Source organism: Pseudopodoces humilis, chromosome 10, assembly GCF_049639895.1.
Source record: "Pseudopodoces humilis isolate 2021_Gansu_Grassland_sample_001 chromosome 10, ASM4963989v1, whole genome shotgun sequence".
NCBI classification, from domain to species: Eukaryota; Metazoa; Chordata; class Aves; order Passeriformes; family Paridae; genus Pseudopodoces; species Pseudopodoces humilis.
The window spans coordinates 15,034,200-15,055,766 of record NC_142209.1 but is presented as its reverse complement, the minus strand read 5'-3'; the positions used below and the strand labels follow the sequence as shown (position 1 = coordinate 15,055,766).

Sequence of the window (21,567 nt, the reverse complement as noted above, 5' to 3'; positions counted from 1 at the left end):
AGTGGAATTGTTGACTTCCAAAGTGAATAATTAGCCAGACAGCAGCAGTGCTATGATAGTGTCCTGTTCTGGTGCTAGCTTGTTCAAAGCCTGTGCGGTAGTATCTTTTGATTGCTCCTCTTTATTGTGCACACGTGCTTTTAAAAGGCAGCTGTAGCCCAGAGCTGCTGTGCTATCACCTGTCCTATTTTCCACAGTATTTCAGAGCAGCCTCTCAATGAGTTCTGGAGATTGTGAAGTTACTCAGAATCCAGAACATCCTCCAGCCCATGATGCTTGCTTTACCTTAGGGTTTGAAAAGATGTTTTTCAGGGAGAGCTGCCTGGAAAGAAAGAATCCTGTTTGTCCTGGGAAAACCTTTTATTGCCAGATTTAGGCTTTTTAAGCATTAGTGAGTAGCTAAATATTGTATTAATGCTGCAGTTTCCTTCTCCTAAAGTGTCTACAAATCACCAGAAAGCATTTTATTTTGTTGCATTGCTCTAAATAAAAAACAAGTTCTGACATGTTGAGAATGTTGACATTGCACATTTTGCAGAAATAGGAATAATTGATTAATTCTTGAATTAAAATTAAGTAACAAAAGGTTCATGTATCAATCAACCAACCACAAATATCAATACAAATAAATAAATTTTTATATAATGCATTGAAGCTCTCTTGATGTATATCTAATGCAATGAAAGGCCAGTATTTAAATTTGAGTGCCAATTAAGTGCCTGACTTGCAAATCTTCCAACCCAATAGATTTAGAACTTAGGATCAATTTTCCAGTAGATTAATTTTCAGTACTTTACTGGGGCTTCTAAAGTCGAAAATTTTTGCTCTAAAGTTGTTTTTCTAGGGTTCATTTTTAGATATCTAAACTGAAAAATTTGCAAATTTGAATTTACCTGCAATAATCAGGAAGTGAAAAATCCTGGCAACAAATTTGAAATTCACATTGGGACTCTTGCCTCTAGTGTTTGTTAAAGGTTCAGTGTACATTTTTTTCTCAAAGTGACCATTTTTAAAAAAAAATAAAGTGCCATACCAGGTGTCCAGGAACAAAGCTGCCCAAATTGTTGCATGCATTTATAAACCTTGGTTGGGACACAGTGCAGTAGGGATTACTGTGTGATTAAAAAATGTTGAAATGCCTCTTTCTAAAATTATTACATGTGCAGCAAGTTACAGGCATTAGTTTACAAGAGATACATTGAAAACATATAAAATGAACAAATTATTTTAATTTTTACTTAATTGTTTTTTGAACACGTGATATTTTTTGAAGAATTGTATAAAGATATGTGACAAGCTGGTAGCTAAGAAAAAGGCTGATCGATCTTTCCAGCACTTAATGAACGTTGTTTTTTCCCAATCCTGAAAGCCATGTAAGTTAAGTGAATTCAAACATATAACTAAACTATAAAAATTATTAATAAATATTTCTGCCTCTTTACCTGAATCCTCAGTGTATGTTCTGCTTCCTGAATGTTTACAGTAATTAATACAATCTACCGAGTTAATGTGCCAGACTTTAACTGAACTGTGCCCACATATGGAATTTCATCTTCAGAATCTAAAATGTGGAGGGTTCACGACCATTACCTTACCAAGAGCACACACAAAGGTCACCACAGCATGTGGCACATTTACTCATTTTGTGGATCCCCGGGGACCCAAATGCATTTCTGGTGTAATGTAACTTTACCTGAAACATTTTGCTCCAGGAGTTATATTCACCTGTGAGGTCCACTGCTTATTTTGATATTCGGATTTTATTGTAGTACAATAATTTCATATCAATCTGAAAAAATTTGCATGCTCCTTTCATATGGAAAATAGAACTTAACCTAAATTGTCATGCAAAGGAACATTACCTGAAAGGCGACTTGGGAGTCAAAAAATGATTTAAGTAATTTTTGTTTCATGGTATAGAGACTTAGTAGTATTTATTATTTTATTATTATATTGAATTTTTATCCCAGCCTATAAAAATTATAAAAATGAGAGGAAAATTTAAAAATTCATGCCTTCAGAGGGGAATTTAATTCAGATGGCTTTCAAAACATTTGCTATTAGTAGCTTTGTAACACATAGGTGGAAAAATAATGTTTTACAAGGATTTAGCATCTTTTTTAGTTGCTGAGGAAACTCCCTGTTACAGTCAGTGATATGGTTCATCCAAGTACTCTGTAAACATGGGCTTTTTTTCCCTCAGCTGCCTAACTCACCTTTCCTAACATCTCAATTTGTGATTTCCATACAGAGCTGTGATGTAAACAATATAAAAATCGTTGTTTACGTCTCTGTGTCGGCGCGGTGCTCGCTGAGGTGGGGGCGAGCCGGGACCCCGCCGCTCCCGGCCGTGACTCAGCGCGCTGGGGCGGCGGGGAGGCCTCGCAGCCGGCCGGACACGGAGCCCCGGGGCCTCGCCGTCTCCTCGTTAATGAGTAACAAGGCGGCGGCCGCGGGGCCGCTCCGGGCGCGACACCTTCACCCCGCGGCCGCTCGGAGCTCCGGGGCAGCCGCTCCCGTCCCGGCCCCGCCGCTCCAGCCGGACCCGCCCCTCTCCCAGTCTCCTCCGCGGCTCCCCCTCCCGAGCCAGGCGGAGCTGGGGCTGGGAGCGACGTCGTTCCTCGCCGCCGCCGCCGCCTCTCCCCAGTGACCGAGGGCACCGGCGCTGCCTGGGGGGGTCCCGTTCTCTGGCCGCCGCCCGACGCCTCATCCCCGCCTCTGCCGGAGCCGACACTGCCCGCGGAGCAGCCATGAGCTGGGGCACGGAGCTGTGGGTGAGTCCCGGCTCGCCTCTCATTGTGTCTGAGATTCGCCGCCTTCCCTTGTCTGCTCGGGCGGCTGCCCCGGGGAGGCGCGGAGCGGCCGGAGCCGAGGCGCTGTGCTTTGTTCGGCGCTGGGGCGGCGGGCAGGGGAGGGGGCTCGGGCGGGGCGGGGTCCGGCGCTGGGCCGGGGGCGGCGGGTGCCGGGCCGGGGGCGCCGGGCCGGGGGCGGCGGCGGGGCGGGAGCGCCGCGTCCGGGGTGCGGTGCGCGCGCGCCCCCTGCGCGGCCAGGGCGCTCCCCGGGCCGGCCCCTCGCCCTCCGCCCGCCCGGCGCGGTCACGGCGGGACGGGCGCTTTGTGTGCGGCCGGAGGAGCGCCCCGCTCGGGGCCCGCCGGCGGGGCCCTCACCGTGCTCCCGGCACGGCCCGGGGCGGGGTCCCGGCGCGGCTCGGGCAGCGGCCCGCACCGGGCAGCCTCGGGGCGGCGGCAGAGCTGCCGCTCCCCCGAAAACCGCCGGGCTGCTCAGATGAGCAAAACGTTTTCAGCTGCCGGCCCTAATTAGAAGCAGCTACTATATAGCTTTGTCTCTAAAACTACCGCAGAAGATTGGCTAACACTGGATTGTATTTGTTTTAAATAGGAAGAATTGGCAGCAGCGAGACAGGCAGTGTCTGTCTCGCGTTAGGGCTTTTCTTAAAGCTGCCCTCTTCCCTCCGAAGGCCCTCTGGCTGTGCCGAGGAGGGCAGAGAAGGGGCTTCTCCCGGGGGAGCGCCGGAGCCGAGCGCAGCGGTGTCTGCTCGCACGGCTGGGGTATTGCATCTCCTCTGTCAGGTTTCCTGCTGTTGCCGCTCTGGCTGGAGCTAACACTCACTGATCATGGGAATGCTTAGACATAAAAAAGAACAGCACCAAGGAGGGTTTAACGTCCCCGCTTTAAATGTCGTCTGCCCTCCATTTATTTGCTTTTAAAGACTGCGAAGCAGAGACTTTTGTGCGACGAAAAAAGAAAAGTTACCGAAAGCTAAACGTGACAGCTTGAAGCCTGGTCCAGAAACTCTTAGTCTGGACCCAGCATAATAGGTTGTTTAGTAGTGCGGGGCTATTAGTCTCTAGAGGAGCGAAGATCTCGCACCGAGACGAGCCCGAGGAGCCGGGGCAGCAGTGGCGCTGCGGGCGGAGTGGCTGGGTGGGGCGGGGGCTGGGAGCGCCAGCGGAGCTCCTCCAGCCACCTGAATTAAGTTGTGTCTGATTATGCAAAATGAAGATGTAATAGCATCACGTGTATTACGTGGAGAAGCCTGATTTAAAGGTATTTAGGGGTTGCTTTAGTGTTTTGCATAGTAGCTTGTACTTTACTAGAATTTGTAGGCATGATGAGAATTTGGACAAAATATATTTTTTAAGGACTGATGGTACTGCTGTAGCAGGCCTGAAATCTAAAGCTGTCGTAACACTGGCAGTAAGGAGTAAGTAAAAGCTGTGATTTATATTGGCTACACTAGTGTGTGTGTAGCTCATGCCTGTATGTACTTCAGGCGAGAAGGGAGTATCACTTGCGGAGAGTGGGGCTTGGTGTTTGGGTGAGCACTGACTGTAAGCACTCAGATATGTATTGCTTTAGAAGACAGTTCTAGCTTACTCATATATGCTTATTTTTGTAGCCTCTTAATAGTATAGGTTTTTTTGTCCAACTTTTAAACAATAGTTGGAGATTTTATGCTCTGTCTTGTGTTCAGTTTTGTATGAAAGTACTTGTCTTTGTAGTGTGTTTAAGAAACATATTCAAAAACATGGAATTTGACCTCAGACTTCCTTTTAGTGATAGATATTTAACTCACAGTGTTGTGAAACTAGCTGAAATTTATTTTCACTTACTGTATTTCTTTTTTCCTAAGTCACTAATTCTTATGCATTAGCTGGCAGAAATAATGCCAGAATTTTAAGCTAAAAGTTTTATTGCAATACTTTTATTTTAGCAAAATTTAATGTATTGTTTGCTTGATATCTGGGGATGACCTGCAGCTCTATACTGAGGTAACTTCATGCATAAAATGATCTGTTTGTAACTATATAACTACACTTTAACAATGCAAGTTTTTACATTACAGGGTACATTTTCATTTTTTTTTTTAATTTAATCTAATCTACTTTAAAAAAATCGACTATGTTTATAAGAAACTGCTTTTTTAGTTGGAAGAATATTCAGTGCTTCACTTACTGTAAAAAGTATTAAACTTTAATTGTTTTAACAACTTGTGCTGGGCAAGTAAAGATTACTTTGTGAAGATCTGGCACAAAATCAAGAATTATCTTAAATCTAGGTTAAAAACACAGAGAAAAACAGTATTGTGGGTCTTTAAAGACAGGGCTCTGAACAAGATAAAAGTAAACTCTTAGACACGTTTGTGTTCTGGGGTGATGCGTTTCATCATCCCCTGTTGTTAGCATTAGTAGAGCTCCAGGAGGCAGCCTGAGCTGATCTGTGTTTGCTGATGGCAGCAGGGGCACGAGAAATCGGAGAACTCTTCTGCTCAGGTTTTCTGGACACCTCATTAGGCCTAAAGCTCTCCTTCGTCAGAGTTTTCACCTAATAAAGTGGAATTTTTCAGGGTTAAGACTGGTATCTAGATCATAGTTTTTCAAAGCATTTGCACTTATGTATGTCAGTTTGCTAATTCATTGAAGCAAATCTGATGATTCTGTATCAGGCTTTTTTGATATCTCCTCAATTCTGCCTTAAGTTATATCTCTTCATGCTATTTTTTTGGTATTTTATGCTAATTCACAGTTCTGAGGTATTTTTTAAATTGTTCTGGAGTTTTATACTGTATGCTATTTTGGATAAAATAAAAAGCTGAGCATGGAGGGATATAGAGACAAATAAGGAGAAAAAGAAGAAAAAATAGGGGATAAGGAAAGCAGCTCATGTCTGGTATTTATGTGGTAATTATTAAATATAGCAATTCTGTTATTGAAATGATGCATATTCTAATTAAATGGTTACAACAGGGACAGGACAAAGGGAAGATTTTCTTTGATTGGCCAGCATTTTCTAATTCTTTAAATCTGGTAGGGGTTTCTTTGTTTTTCAAGCAAGATTTTTTTTTAATAAGTACACCACTATTCTCTGAAGTGAATGTGCATTGTACAAAAGTGTGCATTGTGAGTGTGTATTGTGTCTGTCTTGATTAGACTAAAGCATTTGGTGCTTTTCAGTGTGTCTCAGCTGAAAAGCATGCTCTGTGTTGTTTCTTTTGATAGCATTACATGAAATAATGTAAACGAATAATACCAAAATAGATGTCGAATCATATAAGCCATCCTGTGATTAGAGCTGTTTCATTCCACATTTTCTGTGCTGTGGGAAATATGGTCCCCTTTTCTGCTTTCTTATTACAATAGAAAATTTTGATTATGCTTTGAAAATAGTATTCAGCAAATAGTTTTATTCTCATCGCTGTGTGTATGTTTGTGGTTGTTCTGTAGCACATTTCTTATGGTATGACCACACAGGACCCAAAATACTTTGGTAAACTGCTTTGCATAATATTCTCTTAGGGGTTAGAATAGAGTAGTGAGAACTGGCAAGTCTTGTCTAATTCAGTTGAAATATATTTTCTGAGAATTTGGCTGTTGGGTGCCAAATTTTCCTATATCTAATATCTAATTTCTTCGTAGCTAACATTTGTAAAGCAGTGATTGTCTGAAGAAAGGTGGCACATAAATGCAAAGTGGCGTTGCTGCACTTCATTAGTAATAGAAAATTGCTGCTGTTTATTTAGATTCAGATACTTTTCAGAATTAACTTTTTGGAGTTTGTCGTGCTTTTTTCAAATACTGCACTTATGTTCACCTCATGAACAGTAGGAGGGTTTGTACATTGAATTTGTAGTTAACTTGCATTTTTGCTTTATAAAGTGCCCTGACTTCTATCAAACTGTGCTGCAGTATTCAAAGCAAGAATAGATAGATGGGACAAAAATTGGGATGGGTTTTTAGTAACTTTAAATATTTGGAAATAAAAATGATAGATTATGATATGTTTAAGAATCTTCTCAGTATGAGCATCTGTTCAGTGTATATATTTCTGTACATCTGGAGTTCTTTTTCTGGTGGGTGTAAAGTGTACAAATAGCACAAACTTAGAATATTTAAAAATATGTCTGGTTATTGTCATCTTGGGTTATTGTGCTGTTAAATCGAATATGTAGTGCATTTGCTTTGATGCTAAAGGCTTACTAACCTTTGGAGACTGGAGTGTAGCTGATAATGAAGTTCTTGGTGTAATGAGAGGAGACAGTGTGATGGGCACTCTGAAGTGGCTTCTTTGGAAATTAATTAAAGACTTTGTGCTGTCTCTTTAAAAAAAAATAACCAGGAAGGATGTTTTTTGACTTTGGATTCGCGTTCTTTTGTTCCAACCCCTGTGAACCCCTTTATAGCAGTTGGCTGAAAAAGAGTTTGAATACCATGTCAGAACATTTTCAGTCTGTAGAACCAGTCTAGCCATCTGTTTCTCACCTCTTGATAAATATTTAAAACACAAATTTTGCTGAGGGCTTTTTGTGCAGAGATTTCTTGATTAAAAAGAAATGGCTATAGAAGATTTAATGATACTATTGTTGTGAGCTCCTTGGGGCCAGAAGCACACCATCTTTTATAATTAAGAAACCACTGGCACTGGAGAGTAGTATTTTAGAAATTAGTTGTGTTGGACCAAAGGAAGATCAAAGTATATTTTGTGATGTGCTCTTTCTAATCTTTCCTTAAATAAAATTCATTCTGTGCCTAAACCCGAGTTCTACTTTTAAAAATATTAAATAACTAGGTTGCATCAATAATCTTCCAAAAGCTGTTAAAACTTTTCTTTTGTTGTTAAAATTTAGCTGTTAAAATTTTCAGTCTCGCTTTCAGACATTGTTTCCTTCTTCCTTTAAAATCTTAGTCTTTTTTTGTAAAAGATAAATCATGTGGTGATGTTGTCTAATCTTAAAAGTTGTCAAGTGTAATTATATAGGGAAAACATCCACAGAATGTAAATAAGGAGTTAACTTTGAAAAGTAGCTATTATGTAGCATACTTCTGTCATAGTAATTTATTGTATTTTTGTTCACTAGATTAGAAAATTTAATATTTAGGTAAATAAAAGATTTTTTTTTACGAGCAAAAAAAGATTTTTCTCTCAAAATTGAGAAACTTTCTTGATTGTTAATGTGAATGTGGTTATGTAGTTAATAGCATTGTTAATACAGATAAAAAAACACTGTAAATAATTCTAAGTATTAAGCCATGTCCCATATGGATGTTCTTATGTGCTTTTGAATCTTAATAGTTTGTCAACTTACTCTCCAGTGTGCTAACATATATTCTGTTAAAGACAACACTGCTTAACAGGGGGATGTTTGAGAGATGGAATATGGATTTATTTATTTATTTTTGTCCCCAGATTTCTCCATCATCTTAAACCAAAGATTGCAAACAGTATTCTATATAGGTTCTCTCTTCAATCAGTACTCTCGCTGTTGTGGTCTGCAAATGTGTGCAAGGAATGTGTGTTGTGGCTGAAGCATAAGATTACAGAGTTTTCCAGCTGCATGGCATGGTTGCACATTTCCCCTGTCTTGGGTGACATGCTGGATAAAATGCCTCGTGGCTGTGGGGTTCCAGTCTTGCACAAGCGCTATTGTGCAGCTTACATCATCCTTGTGAAGGCCTCTTGAGATTTCCAGCTAGAAAGTTATGTAAGGATCAAATACCTGGTCATTGAAAGTGGAGTTACTTTAGGCTTTGGTGTGAAAACAATTGTACTGAGTTGTAGTTGGAAATGTTTGTCTGTATTTTTCCAGCAATTGTCTGGTTCATAAACATCTGACCTTTTTACTGGTTTTTCCAGGAAAGGGTGTGTCATTGTCATGAGACTTTATCAGTTCGGGTTTGATGTTTAATTTAAGAATGCATACATGTGCTTGACTGTCTGTTTAGAAAGTTTTTTTTTTTTGAGTTTTGAAAACTTTTATCATCTGATATCTATTAAAAAGGCATCTGTTTTTATTTATGGCCTCACTTGTTTGCATACTTGGAAGTGCATATGCTTTTCAGTGAAGTTGCTACAAACATACATGGGACTTTACTCATCTGGAAATTCTGAACACTGGAAAAGTATTGCTGCCTTATAAAAAATGTATGCAGTATCCATGTTCATAGTACGAAATCTAAGAGTTGCCTGTATCAAGATTCTAAATGCTACAGCTGTCATTTGATTTCCTGATTGAAAATAATAAAAAAGGTCGTTGGATATTGAAGGATCTTTTATCTCAACCAAGCTGAGGATTTCTTTAAAGTGTATATCTGTCAAAATAATGATCCTCTGGAATGACAAATCCCTCAGAATCTGGGATGGAGGAAAGCACAGCAAGAGAAAAGTATTAGCAATATGCTCATGAGCTGAGGGTTGCCCAAGTAGGTATGATTTGTGCTTTCAGATGTTTGCAGGTAAGTACTGGAAGACAGAAGGTTTGTTATTATTGCTTGTGTAGAATAGTCACTGATGCTGTAGACCTACTGAAATAAGTCTAATATCTAGAAATTAACTAGTGTTGTATTTAAATTAATTCTTATACTGGATTGATCTGGGTGAGACCCTCATTTGTTCGTATAGTATCTTTAAATAACTCAGTCCTTATATTTGCAGAGCACTTTTATAGTGTTCTTGGTAAAGCCAGTAATTGAGGAAGAGAGTGTTTTATTTTTTTGTGGAGGGGAAGTTATTTCACACAATACAGATTAAGTTTTCATTGTTCATGCAACACATGTGCATACTTTTTAAAGGACTTGAATTCTTCTTGGTAGAGAAACTAATTCCCTGAAGTCCAGATATGTTCAGCTTTTTCCTTGTAGTGGTGAACAAACTGTTCAGTGAAAGCTGAAATTCCAGTCAGATTGTTTCATTTTGCCCCTTGTGAGTTTACGTACCCCAGTCCCAGTGCTCTCTTGGCAGAAGGTTTAGAGGTTTGTCTTCAGATGTATGTCAGTGCTTCAGCTGGATGGGAAAAGAAGGGGAAAAAAAGTATTATACTAATAAAAGCCTTCTGGTTTTCATTAAAATGCAGACCCTCTACACTGACTTTGTTTATGGAATTATCTGCAATAAATTTCTGTGTTGCTGGGGTTTTTTTCAGCTACAAGTTCTAGTCCTAGGAGGAGAATGGCAGAAGTACTACATTTCCTGCTAGGTGACTAGAACAGGAGAGGGCTTAATTTTAGGTGTACCAAATTTTCTGAAAATTTCTACTGTATGTAAATTTGAAATAGTTACGTGTAAGACCCATGAATCTCTTTTCTTTGGTTTTTTTTTTGGTTTTTTTTGTCAGAACTCTGCTTCTGCTTTGTCACTTACAATGAACAGGGCATTAGACTGATGAAACTGCTTTCTGGCATTGTGCTTTGTACATTTTCCTGTAGTTGCATTACTATTTACATCTTGTGAAGAAGTGCAGTCATACTGTGAGCTAAAAAGCTAATCTTGCAGGACCTGAATTTTTCTTGGGCTTTAATGTGGAACTCTTGTGTCATCTTGGGCAAATTAAGTTTATTTTTTGTCCCTGTTAGTTGGGTAGTAAAATTGGAATACACTTTGTTTTAATCAAATTAATATTGCAGCAATATTTGTAGAACACTTTAACATTCTTTATTGTGTAAGGACACTGTAATATGGTGCTTTAAAATGTTGAAAGTAACCACTTTTATCCTGGTTTTGGAGGGGATAGAGTTAATTTACTACTTGGTAGCTGGTACAGTTGCTGTGATTTGGATACTCACAAATGTTTCAGAGGCAAGTACCATGCAAATCGTTTTCTCCTTGGCTGGTGCGCAATAAATAGTACAACATGCTTTTTTGTAGTTCCATGTTAAGGGAAAGATACTTTTCAGCATTGTGCGATGAAATGACATCCACTAGATTTAAGTTTGGAGTTATTTAAGTATTAAAGAACTTCTGAAATATGACAGCAGTTGCACTGGAGAGTTGAGAGGCAGCCTTGACTTTTGGCATGCTTGAGGTAACCAGATGTGAATGCAGGTGATGAAGGTGGGTGTGCCTTTCGGATCTCCATCTGCATTTTAAATCCATTGTAAAGAAAGCATTTGATTACTGGATTCTTTCTCATGCTGGATGCCCAATTCCAGTGGCTGTGAAAACCTCACTTGGTATATTCTGGTTGGTAGTTTTCTTTGAATATGGGTATGCTTCTTGTACACTCTGTCTTTACCCCAGATGCCTCATTTCTTTCAGAGGAGGTCAGTAATGTTTCCCTTTCTAATAATATCTTCAAATAAGCATTTGGTCTAGGTGGCATGGGTTCTCTTGTGGCAGTGAGTGGGAATATAATTGATGTGTGTGAACCCCAGACAACACCTGTGCTCCAGTACAGTTGGCTATCTCTACAGCAGGGGAATACTCTGGAAGAGGAAATTGTAATATTTGTAATATCTGACACTTTTTAATCACTAAAATAAATGGATAAAGTGTCCTCTTTCAGCTATCTGTTATGGCATTAAATTGTCCTGTATTTTTTTCCCGCATTTATATGATGCCAGTCACAATTAGAGGAATATTTAGGATATTTGACATTTATAATCAGTTGTGGGAGTGTATTTTATGTTGTTATTTATGTATGACCTAGTACCATTAGTCACATAGAGTCCTTGTGTTGCGTTCTACACAAACTTGTTGCAAACTTGTCCTTGTTGCTGCATTCTACACAAACTCAGTAGGAAAAGCATCCCAAATCCATTTAACTTTGAGTTCCAGCAGGGCCATGTAGTGCCAAATGAGAGTTGTGCAAACCTCAATTTTAGCACAGTGGTTGGTGATCTCAACTGCAGCCTCTTAGCTGTTTCTTTTGGTAAGCCTTGCAAGCAAAGGGTAGTGGTGGGTGGACGTTTGTCATGTTTGCAGGGGATGAGCACCCAAACAACCTAAGAGAACGCAGGAAATACTTGTTGAAAAGTACAAGGGAGTGTTGGTGTCTCAAGTGAAGCAAACAGCAATCCTTTGGTATGATGAGGTAATAAGCTGGAATCAGCCAGCAGTGGCCTTGAAAGTGAGGTTAAGAAGCTAATGTTTGATGTGATAGAGAAGGAAGATACAACACTGGGTAAAAAACATGTGGGTGAAAGAAAAATCTCAATAGATTATTGATGTGGTGTGGTTGAGAAAAGAGATGGAGAAGGCCTAAAGATTGCTGATATTGGGATGGTTAGAAAGAGACTTCTTTTAAAAAAAAAGGAGAAATTGTTAAGTTTTAGGATGGACATAGATGGGACATTCAGGAAAGAAGTCAAGTAATCAGGTGAAAGAAAGGTCTCAAACTTTAACCTTAGTGTAAAAGTTATAAAACAGTAAAATGCAGTAGCTGCAAAGATACGGTGCACATTATATGCTTTTAAATGAAAAGTTTTTTCTTAGCTTTTCCCTGAAAACAAGTTCAAATTTGTGATTAGTAAATGGAAAACTGCTTGGAGGTTGACTGATAAAAGGTTGACTGATAAGGATGACTGATAAAACAATTTTGTTCTGTAGCGTCAAATATGGGTTCCCTCATGCCCCTAATACCTACTTTATTTTTACCCTGATAGTGCAGATACTCATTTACATACTTAATTTTACCAATACTTGTTCATTTTATGAGCAAATATCTCATAGGATCAGTGAAACTCAATCTGCTTGAGAATAAATACTGTATTACCAGGAAATTTTCAAAGCTGTTTTTTGTTTTTGAGAAGGAATATTTGCAACCTAGCTCTACCTGTACCTTCTAGTTAATGCACAGCATTATTTAAATCAGCAACAATTACTGATGTTATTTTCTTTAATGGATCTTATTTCAACCTTATGAGTTTTGATGGCTATGAACTGTGAGTTAGAAGAACAAGGATATGCATTTGGATTATGAATGAAGAAAATTTTATTTTCAGAGTATTTATAATTTGTTGAATTAAAAGTTTTATCTCAGTAACTGTGATTTTTATTATCTGGGAAATTGGCTAAACAACAGATGATGACATTTGAGAACTGTGCAATATGGTCAAGGTGTCACAAATTTGTTTGGAGGAGGACGAGAAAAGGATGAACTTGTCTTGAAGAGTTCTTCATCATGTTGTAATAAAAAGGTAAAAGCCAGACTGGAATGTCTGGTTAGATTTCATGTCTAAGAAGATGGCAGGTTTAAAGAGGAAAAATTAATTTCTTGAAAATAAATAGTAACTTATCAGGAAAATCCAAATGTTTGGGATTTTTCTACATTGTAGTAATGTGAGGGGAATGTAGACTGTACAGCTCTATGAAACTTAAATAGAAATGTCACCATGTGAGGCAGGCTGAGCAGTTTTGTGAAGTATCCTGGCTCTGCATGATACTGAAATATTTACTCCTGCAGCAAGAGGTGTGGTGGTCTGATTAAGTGTTTAGGTTGAGACTGATGAAACAGGGGTTGTGGGTTATTTGTTTTGGTTTATCTTGATTACGTCTTTGTTTTGTAAAAGCTGTGAGGTCTTTTGTGTTATTTGTGAAGTTTTGCTATCACATAAATTAGACCTTTTAACTTACCTCCCCAAGTTTGAGACCCTGTTAATTTTAAGACCTCTCTAATAACAAGGGTAACTTCTTTCCAGAATGGCTTTTCAAGAAGCATGTTCACTTTGGTATTAGTGCTAGGGAGAATAATTAGCGTCTTTCCAGGAGCAACATTGCAGTTGTTCCTGCTCTAGTCCAGCACTTGAGAGATCCGAGTAGATTTCCCCAAGTTCCAGCTTTATGTTCTGCATTCCTGAGACAGAAGCAGTGAGGTAGGAGTAGTTGAGTACAACAAGAAGTTTTTACTGGAAGAAACATCCACTTACTGGATTGGAGTCGGAGTTTTGTAAAACGGGGGATTGGCTCTGCATATTAAAACTGTACTAGGTGCAAACAAACCTTGTATTAGGCAGAGTGTGCTACCTACTCTTCCTGTTTGGATGTCTTTGCACCCAGTGACTCCAAATTATTTTGGTTCTGCATGGTTGTCATTCAGTTTCACTGGAATTTCAATAGTTGAACTGAAATAATTTTCTTAAAAGAGTTAAAATAGTCTTAAAGATGAGATGCTAGTGGTATTTAAGCTTAGTGATTCTTAGATAAAATGTTTTTCCATGTTCTGTCTGCTTTATACTTTAAGGCTGTAATTGTGGGCTGTGTAATGAATACATTTTGACATAATTTGTATAAAATCCCTTGCAATTTTTGAGAGAACATGTAGTTGTCTTAAGGTGGTTGTGCTGAATGGCCAGGATTTATGCTTTCTACGATAAAGAGGTACCATGGAATATCAGTGCCCCAAACTCAAGTTTTTACCTTGAGTTTTAATTCTGAAAGGAGAGCTTCTGCAGACCTTTATGCACACATTAGGTGGGAATACTGCTGTTAGCTTCTTAGGATCTTAAAAGACTATTTGTAGTACTTTGTACTTAGCATTTTAACTTCTGATCATGCAGGCATAATCAGATTGTAAGTCAAACCTGGAACTTGTGGCTTTCCTGACTGCTTTTCTTCATTGTGTCACTGGAAAAGAGGTTTAATTTTGTGCTGACTTGTGTTCATTTGTGGGAAGAGGATCATGCTCCCATATCTCCCTAGTTAATCTAAAAGTTGTCTGGATGTTGCCTGTTATCCTTTCAGGACTATTACCCCGGTTACTCTGTTATGAAGACAGCATAGCTTTTCATAATGTTAGTTCTTCCTATCCTTTCTTAACCAATGTTAAATAATGTTTCATGTGGTGTAAAGGGGTTTTTGTTTTTTAAGGAAGGTGGTGAATTTGAAAGCATTTATTCAAGAGCACTTTGCAGATTTTTCATTTTTTTTTCAGTTGATTTAAATTATCTCAAAGTAGCACAGTATGCAATTTAACCTCATTGAAAGAAATATTTTTTAAAAAAATATTACTGTATTTTGCGAAATGCTGATAAGAACACTTGAAAAATATAACTAAAAATCTCTGTATTCCTGCTGTAGTAAAGGGGTTTGAGGCTTTGCTTGTAGTTGGATCCTTTATCTTTCGATAGTCTCTGCCACTAAAACTAATCCAATAGAAGGTTTATAGCAGGAAATGGCACCCTAACATCTTAAACAGCTTTTTTTTTTTAAACTATCAGATTCTGCTTGTCATTGTTCTGAAAACAGTTTCTTCTGATCTTAATTTGCTAGAAGTTCCTAACTATTGACTTGCTCCATTTTTAGTTTGTTTAGACTATCTTATTTTTATTCATCATCTCTTTTTTCTTTGGTGTTGCAATTTATTCAGTTGCTTCAGCAGCATTAGTTTCTGTACTCTGCTTAGTATTAACTTCTGTTTTATGAGGAAAAGAGATGGATAAAGAGGATGGCAAGGTAACAGTGAAGTAGTATGGGTTGCACAACGTTATTTGTAAGGTCATCTTTTGGGGTATAACATGCTTTCTGATGTGTGCAGTTTTCTTCTGGGCTTTGTAGGATCTGTCTTTATCATCTCTAACATGGTATAAAACATCTGCAACACCTGTAGAGGTGTTGCTGAAGGCTTTCATGTTAATATTTCTATATGAGGGACCCTTTTCAGTAGCTGTCATTGCTTTAACTTTTTTGAGTGGAAACAATGGTAATTATATTTTAGATAATCAAACATAAACTTCACATTTAAGCACTATCTTTTGACTTTAAGGACAGTATATTAAAAGGCTTTTCTAGTAAAGCTGTATTTAATACCAGATGACATAAAAGGTAGTATTTCTTATCCAATTACATTCATCTGGCTGGAAACTGCTGTTTCATCTGCAAGTAGTTTATATTAATTACATTTGGTGTGCTGTTGCCCTATGATGTTAGGAATCCTAAGTTACTTCTTGGAAAAACACCTTTATTCAGTATTTTGAACTAGCTGTCTATTTATTGATGATGTGGCCCATTTTAATTGGTACTCAGTTTTCTGCAGTAGTTTCTGGGAATCTACTTGTTTCTGTTAAGAATTTTTTACCTATTACACCTGTTTATTGCGAAAAGTTATTACTAGTTTATCCATTAGAGTTGTAAAAATTAAAAGAATTGGTTCCAAGATACACAGATTCAGAAATCAGAGATGACTGTGCAAATGTTATGGTAAGTGTATTGTGCAGTCTCTCCAGTTCTTTATTGAAGTGGGGAAAACTATTTTGCAGCATGGGTGACAAACATTTTAATTTGCATTTTAGTTGATTGTTGAGTTTGGAATCCTCGATGTGAAATGTTTGCAGTAATCTTGAGCAACAAAATTCTATGCCAATCCTATCCATGCTTAGTAGAAAGTATTATTGTTGAGGTATTGGTGCATGTTATATCAGCATGATTTTAACATGGAAGTAAAACAAATGATGCTGATGTTGGTGGCAACCATTTAAGGTGGGTACTGAGAACAGCATCTGTTTATAGAGAGCATTAAATTATTTCTAAATTGCTCTTGTGTTACTGTTGATTGTCTCTATGAAGCAACTAGTTGATACATTTGTTTGTATGAATGAGCTGGTTTGTGGAATGCTAGAAATTCAAGTATTTATTTTGTGCTACTATGTATTCTTGAGAGGCATAAAAGTTTTTGATTGTTTGTATGTAACCAGAAAAAAAAAGAAACTTTATTTTATTATCAGAATTGTACTCTAATTGCAGCAGGTTGATAGCAAATGAGTATTTCCAGCCTAATGGACTAATGCCAAATGTGTGCCAGCCTGATGGACTAATGCAGGGCATGTCTCATGGGATTTGATTCATGCTTATATTTATAAAACCTAATTTGAAAACTGGATTTTTAACAATTACAGTAAAACCAAGTCCAATAGAACTTTGTGAACTGAAAAGAAAATATATTAGTATAGGCTTTCTTTTTGCAATTTAAGAAATACCAAGAATTAACCAGTGTTCCATGACATTAACATCAGGGTCATATTCATCTAAGTGATTTGGGCTCAAGTCTAGTTCTGTTGGATGATTTGGATGGGAAGGTCAAATTGCAAGCAGTAATTGTTCTTTTCTGTATTTCTCTCCTTACAGAAGTCTTTCTAGATTGCACAAGGTTATTTTCAATTCACAGAAGAGTGAAGTTGCTTCAGAGTTAAGAAACAGAAAAAATCTAGCATTCTGAAAAACTGCATTTAATTGCTAAAGTGCTGTTTCAGGGTACTGCTGACAAGATATTACATTCTCAACTTTTACTTTATCCAGTACTGCTACTTTCATTTCAGTTTACTAATTTGCTTTGTAACTGGGTAGTGGCTATACTTGGTGCAAAATACTTTATGTATTTCAGTTTATCTGTTAAGTGTTTCATTTATGCTTTTTTATTATATGAAAACAAATATTGGTTTCACAATTAACCATGTGATTTTTTTTTAAATGTATATTGTGCATTCTGCTCCCATAAAAGTGTAGTAATTTTGCATATTCTTAGAAAGTTTTTTAAAGTATCTGGGAAATGAATCATTCTTGTGACTATTTTGTGGTATATGTGGTACCATAATAAGAAGAACACTCAAAATTTAGTCAGATATATTTTGATAAATGATCTTTTGAATGTTATAAATATTTAGTATTTCTCTGAGGTGGGCAATAGTATCAAATAGTTTCCTTTCCAAATCATTCTCTTCAGAAAAAAGTAGTCGACTGGTGAGTGTCTTTAATTTTCTACTATACACTAAAGGTGCACTGAATTCAGAATACTGTTACAGATTAATTAAATTAATTACATTTAAACAAGTTTTATTAATTTTCATTTAAAAAGATATGCATGGTTTTATACAATGATATGTAACAACAAAAACTAAAAAAAGAGATTCTTGGGCAAAAAGCACTTGCTTTAATTTTTTCTACCATAAAGTCATGGTGTGCTTTTGATTACAAGTTGGCATGCTTTAATCACTGATTTTTAAATGTTTTTGGTAAGATATAAAGTGTTAAGGCTCCCCAGATATGAAATATCAATTTTCAGTGTTTTTTAAATCAAGCTAGTAATGTTAAAAACAAAATTGAAACTCCCATATGCAATTAGATGGTTTCAGTTTTATAGTCAGTGTAATAAAAGATATAATAGTTTTATTCAGTATGAAAGAAATGGGTTTTGGTTTTCTCATTATGTCATGTTTTATTCAATATTTTAGGCTGTTTGTCAGAATTTCTTCAGTATTTCTTTGACAGTTCCTAGACCACTGATTATTTACGGAGATTTATCCTTTATTAGTTAATGTTTGGCTATTTTAATTCCATGCAGACTTAGTGAAATGAGTGCTTAATAAAGACATGAATGGCACTTCATGTGGAAGAAAGAATGAAATCACAAATAATTAGGTTTTCCATAAAGGACATAATGAATGTGGTGTGGCAATGACATTAGATACAGGAAAGGTTATATCTTTAGGTGACAAAAAGACTGCTGCTTTCCTCTACTTCTAGGTCAATGTGTAATAAGGAGTGTTAAGTTTCACAGGGTTCTTTGGGTAGAACTGTTTTTTTTTAAAGGAAAGGACAAGTACAAAGGTCTGGAGGTGTTCAAGGCCAGGCTGGCTGCAGCTCTAAGTGACCTGGTCTAGTGGGAGGTATCTCTGCCTATGGCAGGGGGTTTGGAACCACATGATTTTTAAGGTCTTCTCCAGCCCAAGTCATTCTAGGATTTTACATAGTGAATTTGTAGTAAATTTTGATCTGCAGTATATTCTGCAACTGAATTTTGAACTACATCTGCAGTATATCACTGAGCACTTTTTTACTGTTTTGCTCTATTATTTCTGATTTGGTAATGCTGAAAAGTCATTAGGAAAGAAACCTAGTAATTATTTATGACAGTAGTAGTCTTTCTGTGGCTGATCAGTGGAACAAGGTGCTTTGCACAGAGTATAGAATTAACTCAGTGTTTAAAATGCTACTTTTAAATTGGATTCCCACAGTATTTCTTTATTAAGGCAGGAAGAATGTTCTCGGTATCTGCTTTTGAAGTAAATAGTGAAGTTATGCCAGAAGGGTAAGCGGTGCAAAGGAAGCTTAAAGAAGGAATTAAAAGGGAAGTAGTGGATGAACAAGAGTTGAAAAAAATTAGACCGGAAGAATAAAAAATCGTGAGAAAATATGAGAGGGAGAAACTGGTCAAGATGGTTCTGTTTCAGTCACAGAATCACGGAATGGGTAAGGTTGGGAGGAACCACAATGGGTCATCTGGTGCAACCTCCCTGTTCAGGCAAGATCAGGCCAGAGCACTCTGCAGAGGATTGCATTGCGACAGTTCTGGAATATCTCCAGTGGCAGAGACTCCACACCCTCTGGGCAATCTGTTGCACAGCTCAGTCACTCTCACAGTGAAGAAGTTCTTCCTCGTGTTCAGGTGGAACTCCCTGTGCATTGTTTCTGTCCATTGCCTCTTGTCCTTTTGCTTGGCACCACCCAGCAGAACCTGGATCCACCCTCTGACACCTCATTCAGATGTCGCCAGGCACTGATGAGGAGCCCTCTCAGCCTTCACAGGCCTGAACAGGGCAAGCTCTCTCATCCTGTCCTCATAAGAGGGTTTCATCATCCCTGTTGCCCTCTGCCAGACCGGCTGCAGGAGCTCCCTGTCTGGTACTGAGAGCCCAGACCTGGGCACAGCTCTCCAGCTGTGCCTCACTGGCTCTGAGTAGAGGGGCAGGATCACCTCCCTTGACCCACTCACGATGCTCTTCCTGGCATTGTCCTTCTTGGCACTGCTGGCTCATGGACAGCTTGTGGTCTGCCAGGACCCCCAGGTCCTTCTCTGCAGAGCTGCTCCCCAGCAGTCCGCCCCCAGCCTGTGCTGGGGTTATTCCTCCCCAGGAGCAGGACCCTGCGTTTGCCTTTGTAAAATTTAGGTGGTTCTTCTCTGCCCCTCTCTGCAGGCTTCTGGAGGGAGCCCTTCTGAGGGGCTGTGGCCTCTCCTCCCAGCTTTGTGTGGTCAGTGAACGTGCGAGGAGGCATGTGCCCCTTCATGCGAGTCATTGACAAATACGCTAAAAATACTGGGCCCAGTTTTGAACCTTGAGGTCCAGTCACAGATAAAGTACTGAGATTTGGTGCTTGTTCATCTGTACTGTTCACATCTCCACTGGATTTTAGTGTGAATACCCTTCTTCTTTTATCAGTTTAGTCAGGAAGGAAATAACTGAAGAAGGTAGGCTTCTGCTGAAGTACTTTAATTTCTGAATTGACTCTTCATTTGACTCCCAAAAAGGAATTTTCTCTCAAAAAAGAAATCGATGTGGTCTGGTGTCACTATAGCCAGTGTGACCCTGTCATTCATGTTTATTTCTGTCCTGAATGCAAGTACTATTTGTCTTGCTTCAGAAGTATTGGCCCTGATTATGCTATAAATTTGCTTGCTTTCAGTATGGAGCTCCTGAAGTGGTGAAGAATGTATTTATGGACCCCACTGTCCTTTTAATATGCTGAATTACAGAAACAGTATAAAAAATTAGCTTTTAGGAGTTCGGACTTCGTACATGTTTTGGAAAGAATGGGGAACCTAGCTATGACAGTACAAAAGTGTGGGTTTTCTTTTCAGAACACTGAAGTTTGTACTCATCTTTTGTGTATGCAACTTCAGTGTCCAAATATGCTGTGATTGGGTTGTTCTGCCTTTTTGTAATTGTAACTTTTTAAATGGGTGTGCATATGCTTATGGTTAAATTACATCACTCTTCTTGTTTCCTTTGTAGTTTAAGGAAAAATACCTTGTTAACCAAGGGAAACAGTATGTGTTTTTGTATGATTTGATTTATCAGAGGAAGTACATTTCTTCTAGAAATAAAGGTTTTATGAATATTGTTATACTTACAATGCAGGTTATGATTCTGAAAACTGTGGTGAAATATAGGAGGACTTTATAAATATTGAAAATACTGTATATTTCTAGGCTCATATCTTAAAAACTGAGAGAAATTGATACACGGCACAATTGCGTTACATTTTAATGTTATCTGAATCACAAAACCTTGAAAAATTCCACTGTTTAGAAGGTGCCAGTAATAACATCTGGTTTTAGTTTAAATTCTTTATTCAGTTATGTTAATGTTACTATGAATTTTGCTTCAAAAACTGAGTACAGTAGATTCCATTGCAAATAGAGGATGTGGGGGGTGGTGTTGGTTTTCATTTTGTTTTGAGTTTTTGGATTTGGGTGGTATTTTGTTGTTCCTGGGTTTGTGTGTGTGTTTGGTTTGTTTTCTGTCGTGGTCTTTATCTGTGTCTGAAATAATGTTCCAAAGAACGGAGGAAGGCTCTAATTCACTGCCATGTTAATTTCTTGTTAAGTCTATGGATCTGGTTTTATAAGCAAGTTGGAAAAGTGTTTACTGTTGTTAGTGAGGTATCTGTGAAGGGAAAAAGATCTGGCTACTGTAGTCTTTTTCTTGACCACTAAAGTGTATTCACAGGTGATACTGAGAAGGGAAGTGCACTTTATGGTAGGACTTGTTACAGAAAAATCCTCTTGTTCATTGGGTTGACAAAACAAACAGCATATGGCAAATCAGTTAACAGCCTTCCAGTTCTGTAACTATTCATTTAACTGGTTCTGTGATCTCTGGTTTTCTGAAGTACTGAGCAGTGTCTGCTCCCTTTTAGTGGGGAGTGTGCTCAGAACAGGCTGTGGTATTTAACTCTGTTAGTATTTGCAGCCCTTCCTACACCATAAAAGGCCAATGATTTAATTCAATAAAGTTGAAGGGCTGATCAAAGTACCTATGTATAGGTATCTTATTCTGAGTGGTT

At 38.3% G+C, this 21,567-nt stretch overlaps 1 protein-coding gene across 3 annotated transcripts in view; it reads left to right on the top strand.

Moving 5' to 3' along the window:
- The first annotated feature begins 2,571 nt into the window (after positions 1 to 2,571).
- Positions 2,572 to 21,567, top strand: part of FNBP1L (formin binding protein 1 like) — a 57,970-nt gene continuing 38,974 nt past the window's right edge. For 2 of the 3 annotated variants that reach the window (XM_014250685.2, XM_014250684.2), the window contains exon 1: positions 2,574 to 2,774. In XM_014250685.2, coding sequence (XP_014106160.1) covers positions 2,751 to 2,774 — 24 coding nt within the window. In that variant the 5' untranslated portion in view covers positions 2,574 to 2,750. Of the gene's footprint in view, positions 2,775 to 21,567 lie in introns of all 3 variants that reach the window. The other variant, XM_014250690.2, reaches the window with a different exon arrangement.